General features: G+C 38.4%; 2 protein-coding genes across 2 annotated transcripts; one reads left to right on the top strand and one right to left on the bottom strand.

The window, feature by feature from the left end:
• Window positions 1–652: 652 nt before the first annotated feature.
• Window positions 653–7,486, bottom strand: prrg1 (proline rich Gla (G-carboxyglutamic acid) 1). Its single transcript, XM_082188515.1, has 4 exons — window positions 7,378–7,486; window positions 6,771–6,814; window positions 6,196–6,356; window positions 653–3,709 (listed from the first exon to the last, which is right to left on the bottom strand). The coding sequence occupies exons 2-4, from the start codon at window positions 6,778–6,780 to the stop codon at window positions 3,236–3,238; spliced, it is 645 nt and encodes a 214-aa protein (XP_082044641.1). The 5' UTR covers window positions 6,781–6,814; window positions 7,378–7,486; the 3' UTR covers window positions 653–3,235.
• A 4,347-nt stretch (window positions 7,487–11,833) lies between these two features.
• Window positions 11,834–17,962, top strand: tmem47 (transmembrane protein 47). The gene is made up of 3 exons (XM_082188516.1): window positions 11,834–12,272; window positions 16,987–17,127; window positions 17,574–17,962. Exons 1-3 carry the CDS (start codon window positions 12,047–12,049, stop codon window positions 17,750–17,752), a joined length of 546 nt encoding a protein of 181 aa, XP_082044642.1. The 5' UTR covers window positions 11,834–12,046; the 3' UTR covers window positions 17,753–17,962.
• Window positions 17,963–18,085: the final 123 nt, after the last annotated feature.

Below are 18,085 nucleotides of genomic sequence, written 5' to 3'. Positions count from 1 at the left end.
ACCTTTCATCAAAGTTATACATGAATTACCTGTTATTGTCTTAGGACAACTTTGATGAACTTGTTTGATCCACTTCAAATGTTGACTACTGTATTTCAGGTAGTAAATGTGGTGCATTTTAACATTAATGGATATGTTGAAACTAGACTGAATTTTATAGGAAGAACATTAGATCTTAATACGAACTCATTTGGTTCTGTATAACTTAAGGAATACTAAAAAAACAAAGACGTTGTTAATTTTACAGTAGATATTTATATGTTCATAATGCTATATTAGACTTCTAGTCTGACAAAAAAGAAACATTGCAAATTACGATAAACTTTAAATCTCGCATGCAACCAAGACTGCATTTATTTGATAAAAAAATACAGTAAAAGCAATAATATTGTGAAATATTTTTTACAATTTAAAATAACTTTTATATTTCAGAAACCATTCTAATATGCTGATTTGGTGCTCAAGAAATTCTTCCTATTATCAATCTATTTTCAGGATTCTTTAATAAATAGTAAATAAATTAAAAAAACTGCATTTATTTTAAGTAAAAATCTTTTGTAACAATGTAAAAGACTTTACTGTCCCTTTTGACTAAAAAGTAAACATTTTAAACAATAGTTTACCGAGCATTGGAAGAACAAAGTCAGAGGACTGAGGGCCACATTTCTTTTTATTACAAATAAAAAGTCAAGCTCAATCATTACAAAAAAATTAATTTGTTCTTAACACATTTATATATACATTTTTTAATCTATCTCTGAGTAAGGCTTAAGCAATAAACACCACCACGGTCACTCCTAACTACCACAGAAATATCAGCCTGCAACTATACAGCAACTCCAGCCAAACTTGCAACATCATCAGACTGTATTTCAAGTGACGGTAATCTTATTTCATAACATCTTTAAAAACACAAACAATTTTAGGCAAAGTGAGACTGTTTTGATTTTCACGAAGCTTTCTTGAGTTAGTGCTGGTGATGTATTTTATTGCATATTTGTGTAAGCCGAGCATGTCGTTGATAAACTGAAAATATAAACCGTAGAAATCCAACAGCCTTGCCACTTTTTTCCATTAATATTCCTTTACACATTAAATACTATTCCTTTACTAAGAGCAATTGGTGCCCTGAAAAAAAAGTGCATTCACTCATAGTTACTGAATAAATACAAAAGCATTGACTGTTTTCCATTATACCCGCATACCCCCATAAACACACACTTTCCTGATATTTAATACTGAATGTTTCCTTGTCAAGTTTTTCCTTTTATTTTTAGGGGACGGCTTGTTCCCTAATTTGATCCTAATCTTAAATTCTCTTGGTTTTTCTTTAGTGTAGCTGGGGCCTGAGGTGAAAACTTTTTCTGTATGAACTAAAAGGTGTCTGCTTGCTGTTAAACACAGACAAGCCCAACCTGAAAGCTAGTGTCAAATTTCCGTATTTGTTTAACAGTCTGAAACTTTTCACCAGGCAGGCAAAAAAAAGTAACACATCACTTGAATCCTTTATATATATAATGCATTATTTATAAAAGTAGTTTTTTAATGCATTAATTATGCCTTGTAAAGCACCTTATGGTCTCATGAATAAGTGCAACCACAGACATAATACATTATCTATTCATTGTTACAAATGTAAAAAATATAATGTATTAAAACATGACAAAACCCATTTTAGATGTAACAAAGAATCTGCAAATATAATGCATTTTAACTTTTACAATTATTTATGAAAATATACAATGCATTAAAATTTACATTATGAAACCCTTTATAATGCATTATACATAAAGGCTTCAGGTGAAGTGTTACCTGAGTTATGCTTTGTAGTGGACTCTATTTATAGTGGGAAACAGCTCACGTTGTTATTTCGGACCCAAAACTATACAATTCGGACCCAAAACTATAGTGCGAAAGGCTTGAAATCGTTTCAAATAATCTAATCAAGTGCGAAATCAGCCTTCAACAAGTAAAAAGCTTGGTCAATAACTGTTAGAGGTTAGATAAGCAAAACACAAGTTATGTATTCTAAAACAAATCTAAAAGAAAGTCTGCACACAGCTCACAACAAACCAAAAGCATGGTTCTTGCTCCTTAATAATCACCTCCACTGTGGAACTTGCTTGTTCTAGTATTCCCAGCTTGGGATGCTTAATATGCCTGCTTAATCCTTGGCCACAATAAATTTCACAAGGCTGTGACCATGTAAACTGCTCCAAAAATATGGAGAAAAGAGAGCACTGTTGCATAGACCATTTAGTTAACATGTTTTTCCATGGAACTCAAAGTGGCTTAACTGCAATGACAAAACTCAAACCACACTTGTACAATACAATAGCTCAGTATTGTATTTTCCTACAGCAAATATGAGTCAAAACTTCACACACGGATGACTCAGGCTGAATTCAGAAACCATGATGCTACGTAAATCAGGATTTGTGAAATTATGCTTGAAACAGCATTGCTGATAACATTGACCAAACATTGTAATTGTTGGTTATCCATTCAGCTGAAAAGTTTGCAACATGTTAACTAAATCTAACACAGTGTTTAAAACCTCAACTAGAGACCCAATATCAATATTTCATTGATGCTGTGAGTCCAGTGCATAAAGGCTTCTATGCAATTACAAAGGTTACAGAGATAGCCTAAGCTAAAATGGTTATCTCTGAAGGTTACAATGAACCTTAAATTATAGCATGTCAGTAAACATTAAAATGTACAACTTCCTGAAAATATTGTGCAAATTTTTTTTTTTTCACTGAATCTTACGATTTAGTATCATAGTTCTAAATGGTCCAATAAGAGGCCACAACTGAAGAAAAAAAATGTTTAGCTCATTTCTTAGTAGGTCATACTAGGAAGAATGTGTGTGAGTTGTTCATGTCTGAGTACTTCCTTGTCATTGGATTTGGGCTTGGGTCAAGATTCAAGCTGTCATGAGTTCTGCAATTATCTCTGAAATGAAAGAAATCTGCAGGAGTGTGTGTGTGTGTGTTCACTACTCACTGCTCCTAATGTGTGTGCACTAACTTTGATGGGTTAAATGCAGAGGAAAAATTCAGAGTATGGGTTACCATACTAGGCCTTCACATCACTTCCCCTCTTTTTTTTTTCCTTTTTTTTTTTTAAGCAGTTTAGCTTTAGTTTTGTTAGTGCTTGAATTGAAAATAAAGCCTGTCATGGAATAGTGAAGTTGTAAAAAAATATACAGTATTGGTGTCTGGAAGATGCATCACTTTCCCTGGGAGATGACAACCGTGCTACCGTGGTTAGTGATGATGTCTTCATATTGTGGTGGAGGCTCTGCTTCAATCTGTATATCTGTATGGCCCACAGCTTCCTCATATGAAGGGGGCGGGTCACCCCGACTGCCCCGCCCAGGTGTGAGATCAGCGCCGGGGTAGGCGGGGCTACTGTGAGCACTGATCTCGGAGTGAGGACTGATGTCAGGATGGTAGTCCCGACCCCACTGGTCCATTGACACCACAGATAGGGTTGTGTCTCTTTGTGGACGCCCAATGGCAGGGCTTTGCTGGGATCTTTTGCGTGAGTGACATCTCCAAACTGTGATGGAAACCGCAGCAATAAGCAGCAAAACCAGCAGCAACGGTAAGATCAGGTACAGGGAATGAACGCCACCAGCGATGGACTCCAGTCCTCCAGGCCTAGGGCTGCTCTCACGCTGGTACTCCTCCCAGAATCGCCTCTGTAAGGGTCACAAAGTGAAAGAAACACAAAATAACATAAGAACACTGTCTGCATAAATGTAAATAATAAGCAAAAGCCATTTGTTTGTATTCTAAACAAAAAACCCTCAATATCATTCAGACCAATAACCAAGACCTTGCACAACAACACAAAGCAATGACTGTGCACCACACAGAACTGAATTGAGAACGCTTTTTGAATTCCACTTCAATTACTGAATTTGAATCAAGATAGCCAACATGACATAGAATTGCACTTTGTATTTGAATAAAGTAGTACAATTAAATTGTATTGACAATTCAAAAAGTAATTCTGGAGAAAGCTTTAACTAGTAAAGTCTATTAATAGTAAATCTTGGCTTAGGCCCTGTTTACACAAGTGCGTTTTGGATTTAGAACGCATAACATTTGCTACGGTTTCCCCTGGCGTCTACACTACTCTGGAGTTCTCGACCCTTAGAAAATGGAGGCTTTTAGAAATGCTGCAGACACCGTTTTAGTTTGAAAACTCTTGGTTTGCGTCTCAGGGTAATCGGACCAAATTAAATACAGATAAGTGCACTTTTACTTTTATTGCTCCTGGATCACGATCTAGTGATCTAATGTTTTCAGTGGCTCAAAGTGTCTCGGTTCACACTTCACAGTAAATGCTGCTCCATGCAAACTCATCTCTGCCTGTGCTGTGAGACTGGGTCACTTGATTTTAAAGTTGTACATTAAAATTATTAATATACTATTTTATTTAAATTTTAGTAATATGATTTATTTTTATGTATTAATAATAATCTAAATAATAATAACACTAATCAAAATAATAATAATAATGAATCAAAAGAATAATATTATGCATTACATAATATAAAATTATTATCATATAGGCCTAGTGATTTTGATCAAAACAAAAAAACAAGTAAAAAAAAAATCTACAAACAAGCACAGCAAACATGTAGGTGTTTTTTGTTTGTTTTTGTTAGAAAAATCACAATGGACCTTTTTCACAGGCTGTGATGATGTGTTTTAACGGTCATCAGCATAGTAAATCCTTTTTTTTTATTCTTCTATATTATGAATTTAAAAAACATTTCTAATGTACATTTATAACACTATACTGCATTATATTACCTTTGCATCAAATTACAAAAAAAAACTAGTTGACGCAGGGTGTTTCTAATACAGCGGCTGTGAGTGACGTCTTTCTCTCTTCTGACTGCCGTTATCAATCTCCCTCTATTTTTTACTCTTGTTGAAAGTTGTGAAAAACTATTGTGGAGTTTTCCTTTTGTTATTTGAGCAAATGGGAACACAAAAAAAATATTGAATGTAATCTCTCATTTACCACTAAAGAAGTTTACCCAACTATGACGACTTGCGCTTCTGAGAAACCCAGAAATGTGAAAAGGGTCAATTTGATTTTTTTCCCCCTCAAATCAACCAGCCTTACCCTGGACTCAACAAATGCACACATTACGCCATCACATATTCAGCTCATCATTGTTCTGTCATTTTGTACAGTGTAAACTCCTGCAAGAACACACAACCCAAACATCCTTAAAGGGTTACTTCACCGTTTTTTCATATTAAACTATGTTATTCCCTTAACTAAGACGAGTTGATACATACCTCTCTCGTCTCAGTGCGTGCACTAAATCGCTGTCTTGCGGCGAAACTTTGTTAGCACTTAGCTTAGTCCAGTTCATTCAATATGGGCCAAGCAGAGAAGCTACCAAACATCTCCACGTTTTCCCTATTTAAATACAGTTACTCGCGTAGTGTAACTCGACCTAGGACGGTGACACAAAACAAAACGTTGCGCTTTTCTAAGCGTGTAAAATGGATAACTATATTGTATGGCGGAATACCATAGCAAGTGCTTGGAAGCACTTCGACTTGGCGCAGTAATATCTTCACTAGAGGGAGCGGGGGCCGGTGAGAGGATTTTTCACGAGTGAAGATATTACTGCGCCGAAGTCGAAGTGCTTCCAAGCACATGCTATGGTATTCCGCCATACAATATAGTTATCCATTTTACACGCTTAGAAAAGCGCAACGTTTTGTTTTGTGTCACCGTCCTAGGTCGAGTTACACTACGCGAGTAACTGTATTTAAATAGGGAAAACGTGGAGATGTTTGGTAGCTTCTCTGCTTGGCCCATATTGAATGAACTGGACTAAGCTAAGTGCTAACAAAGTTTCGCCGCAAGACAGAGCGATTTAGTGCACGCACTGAGACGAGAGAGGTATGTATCAACTCGTTTTAGTTAAGGGAATAACATAGTTTAATATGAAAAAACGGTGAAGTATCCCTTTAATCTGAATAACACATAATTAGCCAATCCCGAAAAAATGTGAACCCAGTGAGGCTTTCCTGTCGATAATGCTCACTTCCTGCTTAGAGGAAACGCCACAGAGCGGAATGACTGAGGAAGTAGTGTTCAAGTTCATGCAACAACAACAAAAAAAGGAGCACAAATCTACCCCAAACTCACAGTTTTCTCATCATTCTCAAATGCCTCCCTGGCTTCTTCATAATTACAGATTTCCTCCCTGCATTCCCGCTGGATGTTCCCTTGTTTCATCTCCTCCAAGAAGAAGTTTGCTCTCGGGAGCCTCCGCAGCACCGAGTGTGCGGCATCTGCTGGCAGGAACACTGGAAATACAAACAATAAGCGTACAGCACAGAAACAAGGAGGGGGGCTGACAAAGTCATTTCTTTGAAATGCCAGTTCCTCCCTGGCACAGGAAGTTTGAAAAAGAGTAGCCCACTGTTTCTCACTATTGAGAGTGGGAGAAATAAAACAGATGCTATATAGTGAACCATAAATATCAGATTAGTCATGGCTTACATATTAGAGGTGCTATGTAGGCTGAGACCCCTATTGATAATCTGTAATTGGAAATTACTGACAGAAGTCCTTTACGTGACATGACATCCATTATCACTAGCAGGCTCGGGATACAGACCTACTACGTATCTTAGCAACGTTAAGAAACACAAAATAGCGTCCTTGAGAATATCACATCTTCACAGTCTCTGGCCGAAATAAAGCATAGAAGGACTCACCGGCTCCCATGATTCCTGCAGCTTGTTAGAGAGGGAAACTGGACCTTGAGAATGACAGAACAGACACCCAGATTTAATCAACGACCACACATTTATATCACTTGTACTTATGCATTTTCAGTATCTCTAATTCAAAACAACAGGAACATTCAAGATTAATTTTGACATAAAACACCACAGAACGGTGTCCATACGTTAAGTTACAATAAACATAATAAAAAAAAAAAATAATAAAAAACATGTCCAAACACATAAATCATTCTGTGTGTCTCAAGGACTGTTAGCTTACTAGCATGCATAGGACACATAACGGCACACGGGGAAAAAACGGGAACGTTTTGACAAGCACAAAACGAATGTTCTTTCACCATATCTAAACGTAAAACTGCCCCTTTGAAACATTAAAAACATGACAAGCATACAGAATAGTGTCGCTAATTCAATCCGATGACTAACGACTGAAGCTTGTCGACGGGGTTTTCTACATTAAAAACCACACAAATTAATCTAACCATTGACGCGTCGAAGCTATGCCTTTTGTATGTAATATTTAGAAAAACTTGCGACTTTAAATTAGGTTAATAAAATATGCAAAAACTGTGTTTACCCGTTCCACCCAAACGTGTAACGCCTAGTCCCGATGTCCTGATTTGGCGCATGCGCAGTCAGCAGCCAGAATGAACTGAACAGCCCATGGCTCTGGTAATGAACATAGAAAGAAGCTGACGCGGGTTTCGGGGCGTGAGGAGTAGGTTATTACAGAACAAGATTCTTTCTTTGTAAATCCCCCTTTTTTTGGTTGATATATGAGACAGGAAGAAATGAGTAATGGTTAGGCTTACATCAGCTTTCACAGAGGCTTGTCAGAAAAGAAAAGTGAATTACATATGCATGAATTGAGTGGGCCTTCATTCTTATTTGGTTGTGGTGAAACATTTTATTGCTTTTTAACTTTTTGGACCTCATACTGCCCCTTTAATTTTTTTTAATTAATTTTAAAAATATATAATATCACTTGAAATGTCTGTCCAATCAAATGAGGGGCTAAAGTGGTTGTGGCCTTTTGTTTGGGGGTGGGGCAGTCCTTTCTGGAAGCAAAGTCGCATGGGACACAGTGCCACCAATTGGTAAGATCAATTTCACTTTTTAGCATGTTTAAATTTAAATAACTTTATATATAAAAAAAATATATGTATGTGCATCAGTATGTAAAGAAGTATGTTTGATTGTTTAAAAACATATTTTGATTTTATTTATATACGAAAACTGTGTTTTTTTTGTTCGTTGCCTCAGGGCAACATTGTGCAGTTAGACCACTTTTTTTCAGGCAATATGCTAAATTAGGGAGATGTGATCGGATGCAAAATTAGGACCACATGGTGCATTCAAGTCCTGGGAAGCTCTGTGAATGCATATTATATGCAATTTATGTTTTATTATTATTATTATTATTATTATTATTTATTATTATTATTATTATTATTATTATGTTGCCACAAAGAATAATGGAAAATGTAGTTTGGCCACTCAAGCCTATCATCTCATAATCTGGCTAAATGAGTAGTGTTTTCTGGCAAACTTTATCTCTCTTCTTTATTAACAGTACACATATTGTGTACAAATTACATTGAACAGGCAGCATTAAGAAATACATTTTTCATGATCAATGTTTTTACTATCTACTGATACTTACAGGAAATGGACACAAGAAAAGGTCATTCCTTCTGACAGTGAGGACAGTGAGCTTGAGGAGAGTGACAATGAGGACAGTGAGGTTGAGGAGAGTCAGGAAGACTGGATCCCTGAATCAGGTTTGAGAGGCAGTTTGGAGGTCAGTTAGGGGTCAGTCAGCAAAGTAACGTGTGTGCGTGCGTGCATGTGTGCGTGTTTGTTTGCATGAATGTCATTGTATGATGAAAGAAATCAGAGTATGCTTTGTCAAAAAGAGTAGCACTGATTCAAACAATATCCAATAAACCACACAAACACACATTCACACACACATTTTATAATCGATATATTATCAGGCACCCCCAAGCTCCCAAAAAATGGGGTAACATTTTTCCCCCTCCAAAATAAAAAGTCATGCCATAGAGGGTTAATTACATTTTAAGTGTGCTTAAAATCAAAGTGTTGGCATGCAGCAGCTTTGTTGTATATGGAAAATTGTGTCAAATTGACAAAAATGTTTTTAAAAAAAGATTAAATCACAACTGTACAAATAAACAATAGTAAAGAATAAAATTGAATATTAAATAAGACATCTAAAAACTCTCAATTAATTTTTAAACATTTACATTTACATTTACATTTAGTCATTTAGCAGACGCCTTTATCCAAGGCGACTTACAAATTAGGACTAAATTCAGCGAGTCATCATAAAGAGGCAAGAGCAACAACAACGCAGGAAGTGCTAAAAATACGAAGTTCAGGTATTATTCAGAGTAGCATAAGCCTGATAAGTGGTGTTTCGATGAGTGGTGTTTTTTTTTGTTTTTGTTTTTTTTCTATAAGGTTAAGTGCTCACGGAAGAGATTGGTTTTCAGCTGTTTTTTGAATGTTGTCAGGGATTCTGCATTCCGGATGAGGGTGGGGAGAGCGTTCCACCAGCATGGAACTGTGAATGAGAATGTTCTGGAAAGTGATTTTGTGGCTTTCTGTGATGGAACCACGAGACGTCGCTCGTTGACCGATCATAGGTGTCTGGTAGGGATGTAGACTCGTAGGAGTGAGTGAAAGTAGGAGGGAGCTGAGCCTGTGATAGTTCTGTAAGCAAGCGTCAGTGCCTTGAACTTGATGCGAGCAGCGAGAGGTAGCCAGTGCAGAGAGATGAACAGAGGAGTGACGTGGGCCCTCTTGGGCTCGTTGAAGACAAGACGAGCTGCAGCATTCTGGATCATCTGTAGGGGTTTGGTCGCACATGCTGGGAGTCCAGCCAGAAGGGCATTGCAGTAGTCAAGCCTAGAGATGACCAGGGCCTGGACGATAAGTTGTGTTGCATGCTCAGTTAGGAAAGGCCTGATCTTCCTGATGTTGTGCAGTGCAAACCTGCATGATCGAGCTGTCTTTGAAATGTGATCTGTGAAGGTCAGCTGGTCATCAAACGTTACTCCAAGATTTCTGACCGATCTTGATGGGGTGATTAATGATGACTCTAGCTGGATGGTGAAGTCGTGCTGTAGAGATGGATTGGCAGGGAGGACGAGAAGCTCAGTCTTTGCCAGGTTGAGCTGCAGGTGATGTTCCTTCATCCATGTGGAGATGTCCGCCAGACAGCTTGAGACCCGTGCAGCTACTGTGGGATCATCTGGTTGAAAGGAGAGGAAGAGCTGTGTGTCATCAGCATAGCAGTGGTAGGAAAAACCGTGTGCCTGTATGATGTGTCCCAGTGATGTGGTGTAGATGGAGAAGAGGAGGGGACCAAGAACTGAACCCTGGGGAACCCCTGTGGTCAGCTGATGTGCTCTGGATACCTCACCTCTCCATAAACAAATTAAATGTAAGAATTAATATTAATTTAACACATTAAAATAAACAAAAGATAAATATAATTAGGCCAAATTTGTTATAATGTGCATAAGTTCAGTGATGGAGATACAAAGTGTGTCCCAATTCAAAGGCAGCCTCCTTCGAGCGAGGGACTGTTTTAAATGGGACGGTCTAGCCTACAGAGGACTGCTCTTGTCGCCTAGCAACTGTGACGGCTGTCGTTGATGAGTAACAGTAACGTTGGTACTGGACTTTTTAAAAAGTTATTCAGAAACTGTCTAAATATTTTCACCATGGTCCATTTCTGTATAGGCTATAATTCACGAGTTCACACTTACATACAATTTGAGGGGGTAAAGTTTAATGCGTATTTGGCGTCCTGTCCGGAGGGAGGGCTCCGAGCTCAGAGTTCTGCCCGAACCCAGAGTACTCCCCCCGTATGTAAGTGTTTAGGACTAGAACTTTGTGGAGAAGGGGTGGTGGGGGGATGCTGCAAAACTGTCAATGGATTGAGGTGAGACTACTGAGTGTATATATACCTCTTACCATTGATTGCTGAGTGCTCTCCACTTGTGTTAATTATCTGAACGTGCTCCTCCCGAACTTGGTTAATAAAACCTCATTAAAGAGTATAGGCCTATGCAATGTTGCAATGCTGTGTGTAGCCTACAATAAGTGACTATAAGCTATACATGTTTGGTATTATTTGAAATGTCTCAGTGTGCCTGGTAAAATGGTCTTATTCTCCCAGCCATAGTACAAACCTCCAATAAGTTCTAGAAGATGAGAAATATTGTATTATTTTTTTCTACTATGGAAGTCAGTGGGTGCCATCAACTGACTGGTTACCAACATTCTTCAAAATATTTTCTTTTGTGTTCAACAGATGAAAAAAAACACACAAAAAACTCATACATGCTTGGAACAACTTGAGGGTGAGTAAATTATGACCAGATTGATTTTGATATTTGGGTGAACTATCCCTTTAACCAGTTCGGAACGGACTGTTCGAAAGAATCGATTCGCTGAAAAATGTCAGACGGCCGGTGCCTTCTCTCTCACCTTTCCTCCTCATTTGCTCCTTTCTCCGATTCTCTCTCTTTATTTATTTGTCGTGCTCTCACAAACTCGCATAATGAGTAATATGTCTTTTAAAAAAGATAATGAAACAACTTTCTCAACAATTAATTTAGAGCATAAATGAAACTGCTGTAGGATTATTTGCCACATAGTAACCTAGCCTTCTTGAGCGTTGGATTGCATGTGATGGAAATTAATGCCATCCAAACCTTTTGTGGAAAAGGGAAAACATTTAGCCTTCATATTTCATCAAAATATGTTAGCTAGTCAATAAAGAAGCCACATTCGAAAAAAAAAATGTTTTTAGAATTGGTAAATGAAAAACAAAGATTATTGGCACATTTTACACATTATGGTACACATTTTACAAGAAAAGTGTCCGTTCAACGTGTCAGTGAATTGTTGACTCAAAAACTGCACGGGCCGTTTAATTTCGGTTTGTAAACGAATCGTTCAGACGAGGCACGGGCCAGTCCTAGGCACTAGGACCCTGCAGGTGCAGCCGAGATTTTTCAATAATGTGCAGTGCAGTCGCGTTCACAGGAGCGCGAGGGCAGCTGTTACAGCGTCCCTCTCGCGCAACTGCTCCACAATCTTCAAAACACTGATCGCGAATACGGATCCAAACACATTGTCTGGGATCATCGTTCCTGGATTCTCCGCGACGCAGCGCAACATCACTCCTCATCCCCGCGGATCCAGCAGACATGGCCTCATCCGTGAGCGGAGCGGAGGAAGTGCGCGTGTCGGCGTTGACGCCCCTGAAGTTGGTGGGTCTGGTGTGTATTTTCCTCGCGCTGTGCCTGGATGTCGGGGCCGTGCTGAGTCCGGCGTGGGTCACCGCGGATGACCAGTACCACCTGTCCCTGTGGGAGTCTTGCTGGAAGCCCGCTGCCTCCGCGACCTGGCGGTGCAGCAGCACGCTGGGGACCGGTGAGTGAGACCCGCTACTTTTGCAACTTTGCAATAAACATTGTTCTGACAGGATGAGCTGCAGATACATAATTTAAGATGCAGAAAAAACAAAAAAGTGTTTATTCTTTTTAACTTTAGTGAGCTCTGCATCATGGCCCTGAAGGCTCATATTTGATTTATGAGATAACAAAAGGGTCCCGTCGCTCCCTAGCGCATCATTATCACTCATTGTTCAGCTCACGCTAAAACCAGCTCTTATAAAATACCGAGAAAACAGAAAAAGTATAGGAAATATATTTTTAAATCTATTCTTAGTCAGGTTAAAACAGATATGACAAGTCGTTTTAATGTTTACTCCTTTAAATGCATTAATGGTACTTGGATCTATTTCAGCTTAGCCTATACGTATTTTTAAGAGCCCATACTAATGTAACACAATTATCTATTCCAGTTGTTCCTCGTTACATTTTGTGTCCGAATTGCTTTTTTCTTACTTTATAGTTCAATTAAAAATCTTTTAAGTACCAGGAACACTTGCAATAAATACTAGTCAGAAATGAATAGTTGATTTCTAATAGTTGCTACTAGTATGCAATGAATAAGTATAACATATAGATGGGAAGTTTAAGAAGATAGTCACTGTTTAATTATTTAGAAATAAGTCTTCGTTTAAAGGAAAACAACTTGAGTCTAGGGGAAACAACCTTGAATTCGTCCTGTTTTATCAGAAAAAAAAAGACTCTCCAGCCTACAGCAAGCCAGGATTAATTCATTAGAGCAATGTTTGTGAAGAAGGCTTCATTAATTAATTGATATTGGTCCTTAACATTTAATAGCACACTGCATTTTATTCACAGCTTGTTTGGTGGAAAGGCTTTTGGATGATGTGGGAATGTGTGATGGAATCGGTGGTCCAGCTGGGGTTTCATTCTGCTTTTGTTGTCTACAAAATGAGCCTTTGTTAATGTCTCCTCACCGGCCAAGGAGTGAGGTTAAGTTTGAGAGGAGAGCTCCCTAGAGGCCTTAATGTGGACAGATTAGTTACCAAGGAAACAAGTGCTGCATTCTAGAAATGTCATTTTGCACTGAAAAAGAAACTTCCCTTCTGGCATGCGTGAAGGTTTGTTAGCGAATAAATATTCCTCCTGCATATCCATTTCATATGTTAGTGTAGAGTTATTCACTGCCACATTTTTTTCATAGTGTAGTTCCGGAAAGCAAAAAGCAGTTAAGATTTAAGATGTTATTTTAGGTCTGCTTTGCAATGACAACTTGTTTGGCTCTGGACCCTGTCCCGTCATTTTTAAAAAGCACAGTTTGACTCCATATAAAGTCATGAAGCCCCAGTCAAAATACCAAAGGAGCGGCCTGGGTGAATGGCTTTCCTCTGCAACGCATTATTGATTTTGGGCTTTCTGTAATCAGTCACTCCATTTCCTCTGTGTTTTCTCTGTGTCATGCACTGTGCATTAAACTAAATCTCATTAGCTGTGCAATTACCGGCGGACTCCACAGTCTTCTATGAACCAGCATATTCGCTTCCTAACCTTTCATTGAGTCCAGCGCATCCTTTTTTAGTTTATCTCTGTCAATTTAACAACATAGATATGTTAACATAAACGAACTCCCTTTTACATGCACACATGCACCAGAAATCCGAGGTTGTGAAAGCTCTCGGGGAGAGATAATCGCAAACAACAGAAATGTGGCGAAAGTGTGTGAGAGTCTTTTTGTGCGGATGTTATGCTCGACTGGAGAAGAGGCAGCGGTTCGATGTAGAGTCTGTGGCGCGCACTATACACCAATTTCTCTCTCCGTCTGCGAATGGCGAGGAATGTGGAGACTTTGTGTCTTATTGACGGAATTCAGTTTCTCATCTATGACATTGGACTTCTTTTTTTTTACCCTCATCACGGTATCAGATTGAAAGAACTTGCCAAGGGGCACTTGGTTGCTGAAAAACAGATTATAGTAATGAATGTTTTGATTTTTATCTCGTATCCTCATTTCCATTTGTAGTCCTGCAGGGGGTTTTGGATAAGCTCTATTCTGCCGGAGACCCCTCAGACGTAGACCTCAAGGTTACATAAAGTCGAAATCTTTTTCTCAGATGGGGGATAGACACTCTTGTTGATGATTCCCAGGCTTTTGGTGGCTATCCAGAGAGGTCAGAGGTCGGGCAGTTTGAGTTTTGTTTTTATATGGAAGCGAAGATCAGCAGTTCTGTTTTCATACATCTCTCTCCAACTTCTTGCGGTGACAGACATATTTATTACACATTATGCCAAATCATAAACCGTATTTGGTAAAAGGGTTTGTTTATGTTCGAAACTATAGTACGGTGGAATGGAGCTGAAGTAGCCCAGAGCAGCTCTCAGCCATCTCTGAAAATCATGATTTAGTGCTAGAAATGATTATTTTCCAGCAGAGAAAATTATAGATCATTTCCCCAAGCTGATGAAAATGTTTCTATTTACAGATATCACTGTGTAATAACAAAACCCTGTGACAGGATCCAGTGCTTTTATGGTTTCATTTAAACAAACAGCCATTGAGGTCTTATGAAATGTTGCCAGTAATTGAGTCATTTATCACATGATAACTAAACAAAAACATCATCATAGTCTTTGTTTTAATGTGTGTGTGTGTATGTATGTATGTATATGTGTATATATATATACAGTATATAATTTCAGCAATTTCTCTAACTTCTCAAAACAATTCTTCACAAACGTATTCGTAAACATAATACATAAATAATCATAATGCATGGCAGAGTCAGAATGCAATAGTGTGCTGTTGTTGGCCTCTTTATAAAATAAAATAAGACATTGGTCAGGTTTTAGAGGAATTTCAAACCTAAAACATCATACGTTTTACATAGTTAATGAGTAATGGTTGCTGTAATGTTCTTGTTTAACTTGTGTAACTGTGCAAACACTCTGTGACTATGATTTTACTTATGATGCATAGTGTTCCAATAGATTGTTTGCTTGCACTTGAATAATAGAAAATGAATTAAAAAAAATGTAGATGTAAGATATCACTGATAAAACATACTTCTTGTTCTTTTTTTGTTGTTTAACAGTTATTTTCTCCATTCCCATATTGAAAAGCTAAATAAAAACCAACAAAGCATGCTGTAATTTAAAAAAAACTATTTTAAGTGAGCCTTTCTGTTACATTGATATGCTAGTAGGTGACTTTATGAGTCATTGAACCATTCATTCACCCGATTTGTTTAAAAACATTCATGATTGAAAACAAATGTCTTTGAGCGAATCATTGAATCGCCCACTCAATCAATTTGTCTACTGATTCATTCATAATTCAAAAAAAATGACTGCATTTATGAATGAGTCATTGAATTATTCACTCAGCCAACTCATTCCTAAACACTGCTGCATTCGAAATTGCATACTTCCCTACTGTAGTAGGCGAAAAACAGTATGTGACAAAAGAAGCATGTCCGAATTCACAGTACTCATAAAAGAGGAGGCAAAGAGTACCCAGATGACCTACTTCTTCCGGTGAGATTCTAAAGTGCGCATGCGATGAACAAGTGACTGTCCTTACAAGTGAGTCTTCGAATCATTTGCTTAACTGATTCATACGAAAACACTGAATCATTCACAAACACCATTACTAGTCTAATGTGGCTTTGTTTGGATCTATTTTAGTTGACAGAGCAAAAATTTAAAGTAATTGTCAATAATGTCTCTAAAATGTAAGTTACTTACTACTAACTCATTTGAAAAAAAATTCATATTGAGTTATAAATAATTTAATGACTGTTTGAAGAAGAAAAAAACTCCCTCTCAGCCCACGTAACTAAAGAAACTTTGCAAGTCACTCCTCAGAGATTGTCTACTTATAATGCGTTTCCCTTTTGCGTAACTAATGAGATTCCTCAGGAGTTGTCCTAAAGTGCATGTGAGATTCCACACATTTACTCTCATGTCGTCAGATATGGAAACAGGCAAACTGTTTCAGGCACCTCCTCTCTGACTCTTTCTCCTTGCCCCCTCCCTCACTCCATGGAGGATTCAGCGCTATTTCTGGGCCCTACTCTAGCTGAGTGCTTGAATGAAAAGCAGAAACAAGATGGGCTGAAGGAGAGAGAAAAGGAGGGAGGAATACATTACGTGATGCCCCATTTAGCCCACCAGAATTGTCGATAAGCTCTCTGCTGCCCGCAGAGGTTCATTCTTTCAGTTACGCAAACCCAAGATGTAAGTGTTCCAAGTGAGCCATTCTGAAGGCATGTGTGTATTGACTTTTCAGCATGTTTAGAGCCTCTGTAAAAAGAACAGTTTAACGGGCCATTCACACAAAACAAAATTTTTTCTATGTAAACATGCGCTAGATGGATGTCTTAATTCTCTCATTTCTTTTTTTACTCGACCTTGTCATTCCAAACTAATTCAGAGAAATTCTGAAGACTATGTTAGTCACCGGTTTCCATGCAATTATAGTGTGAAGACTGAAACTTTAAAGCTTCAAAAAGGACAAAAAGTCTTCTGAAGCCATTATCTTTCTTTGAGAAACAGACCAAATTGTTAATAAAAAAAAAACTTGAAGGTTTCTGTAGCGTTTAAATGAGGTGTATATCCCATGATAATTTACTTTCATTGGATATAATGTGATTATATAATATGAATATAATGCATGCAATGTAATGCGATATGAAACTGATCTACTATTTGTGTTTTTATGTATTGATTTAATGCAGACTGGCAGATTGCCACATTGGCTTTGTTGTTGGGTGGAGCTTTCCTTATCCTCCTTTCCTTCCTGGTGGCTCTGGTGTCTGTCTGCATTCGCTCCAGGAGACGCTTCTACCGACCGGTCGCAGTTATGCTCTTTGCTGCAGGTGAAATGGCACACACACACTTATGTTTAAAACATTAACAAGTTGGCTTCCCATTTCTGTTCTCCACGCACATTAAATTAGGGTTCATGTAAGACGCAATTGCTGCGGCTAATGGACCGGGAAACAGCAGAATGCATTATTTGCATCCAAACTGTTTTTTTTTCCAAGCCACATCACACAGCTGCCTCAGTAATCAGTCGTTCTCGATATGAACGCATCACAGGGAAAAGATGTAAGGTATATCTAAAACAGACATTTTCACATCTCTTTTAAGAAGATTTTTACATGGCTTTGAAGTTGGCTCTTGCTCACTTTGTAGAGGAACTTATCAAGGAATAAAGCCCATTGAGGATTTAGAAGACTAGAAGACTTTTAATGTTCTTAACCTACTTTTGTCTCTTTGATGATTGCGAATTTCATTGCCTGTGCTTCTCTGTTTCTCACAGTGGTCCTACAGGCCTGCTGTCTGGTGCTGTATCCCATCAAGTTCATCGAGACCATCAGTTTGAGAATATACCACGAGTTTAACTGGGGCTACGGTCTGGCCTGGGGAGCCACCATCTTCTCCTTCGGAGGAGCCATTCTCTACTGCCTGAACCCTAAGAACTACGAAGATTACTACTAAACATGCTACGACACCCACAATGCACTTCAATGTCCTCTTCACTGTTGTGATAGCAGCTCATGCACTGAACGTTTGTTCGGAACCTGCTCTTGTCGCAAACACACAGACCCTCAAAATGCAGGGCAATGCCGAGCTGTTAGATACGTACATGCATTCTTTTTTTCCTCAGATTACTCTATCATTCAATTAAACCTCTTCATCAAACTCTCATTCTTTTCCCGTCTGTCTTCTCCCTCTCTCTCCTCGTGCTATTCTAACACTTCTGATCGTCACATGAGCATCTGACATTCCTGTCAACCTATGTTCACAGGAATACTGCCAGTCTGTGATGTA

Source organism: Leuciscus leuciscus (genome assembly GCF_965113295.1).
Source record: "Leuciscus leuciscus genome assembly, chromosome: 13".
Classification (NCBI taxonomy): domain Eukaryota; kingdom Metazoa; phylum Chordata; class Actinopteri; order Cypriniformes; family Leuciscidae; genus Leuciscus; species Leuciscus leuciscus.
The sequence above is the reverse complement of the archived record's forward strand: the minus strand, read 5'-3'. Positions and strand labels throughout refer to the sequence as shown.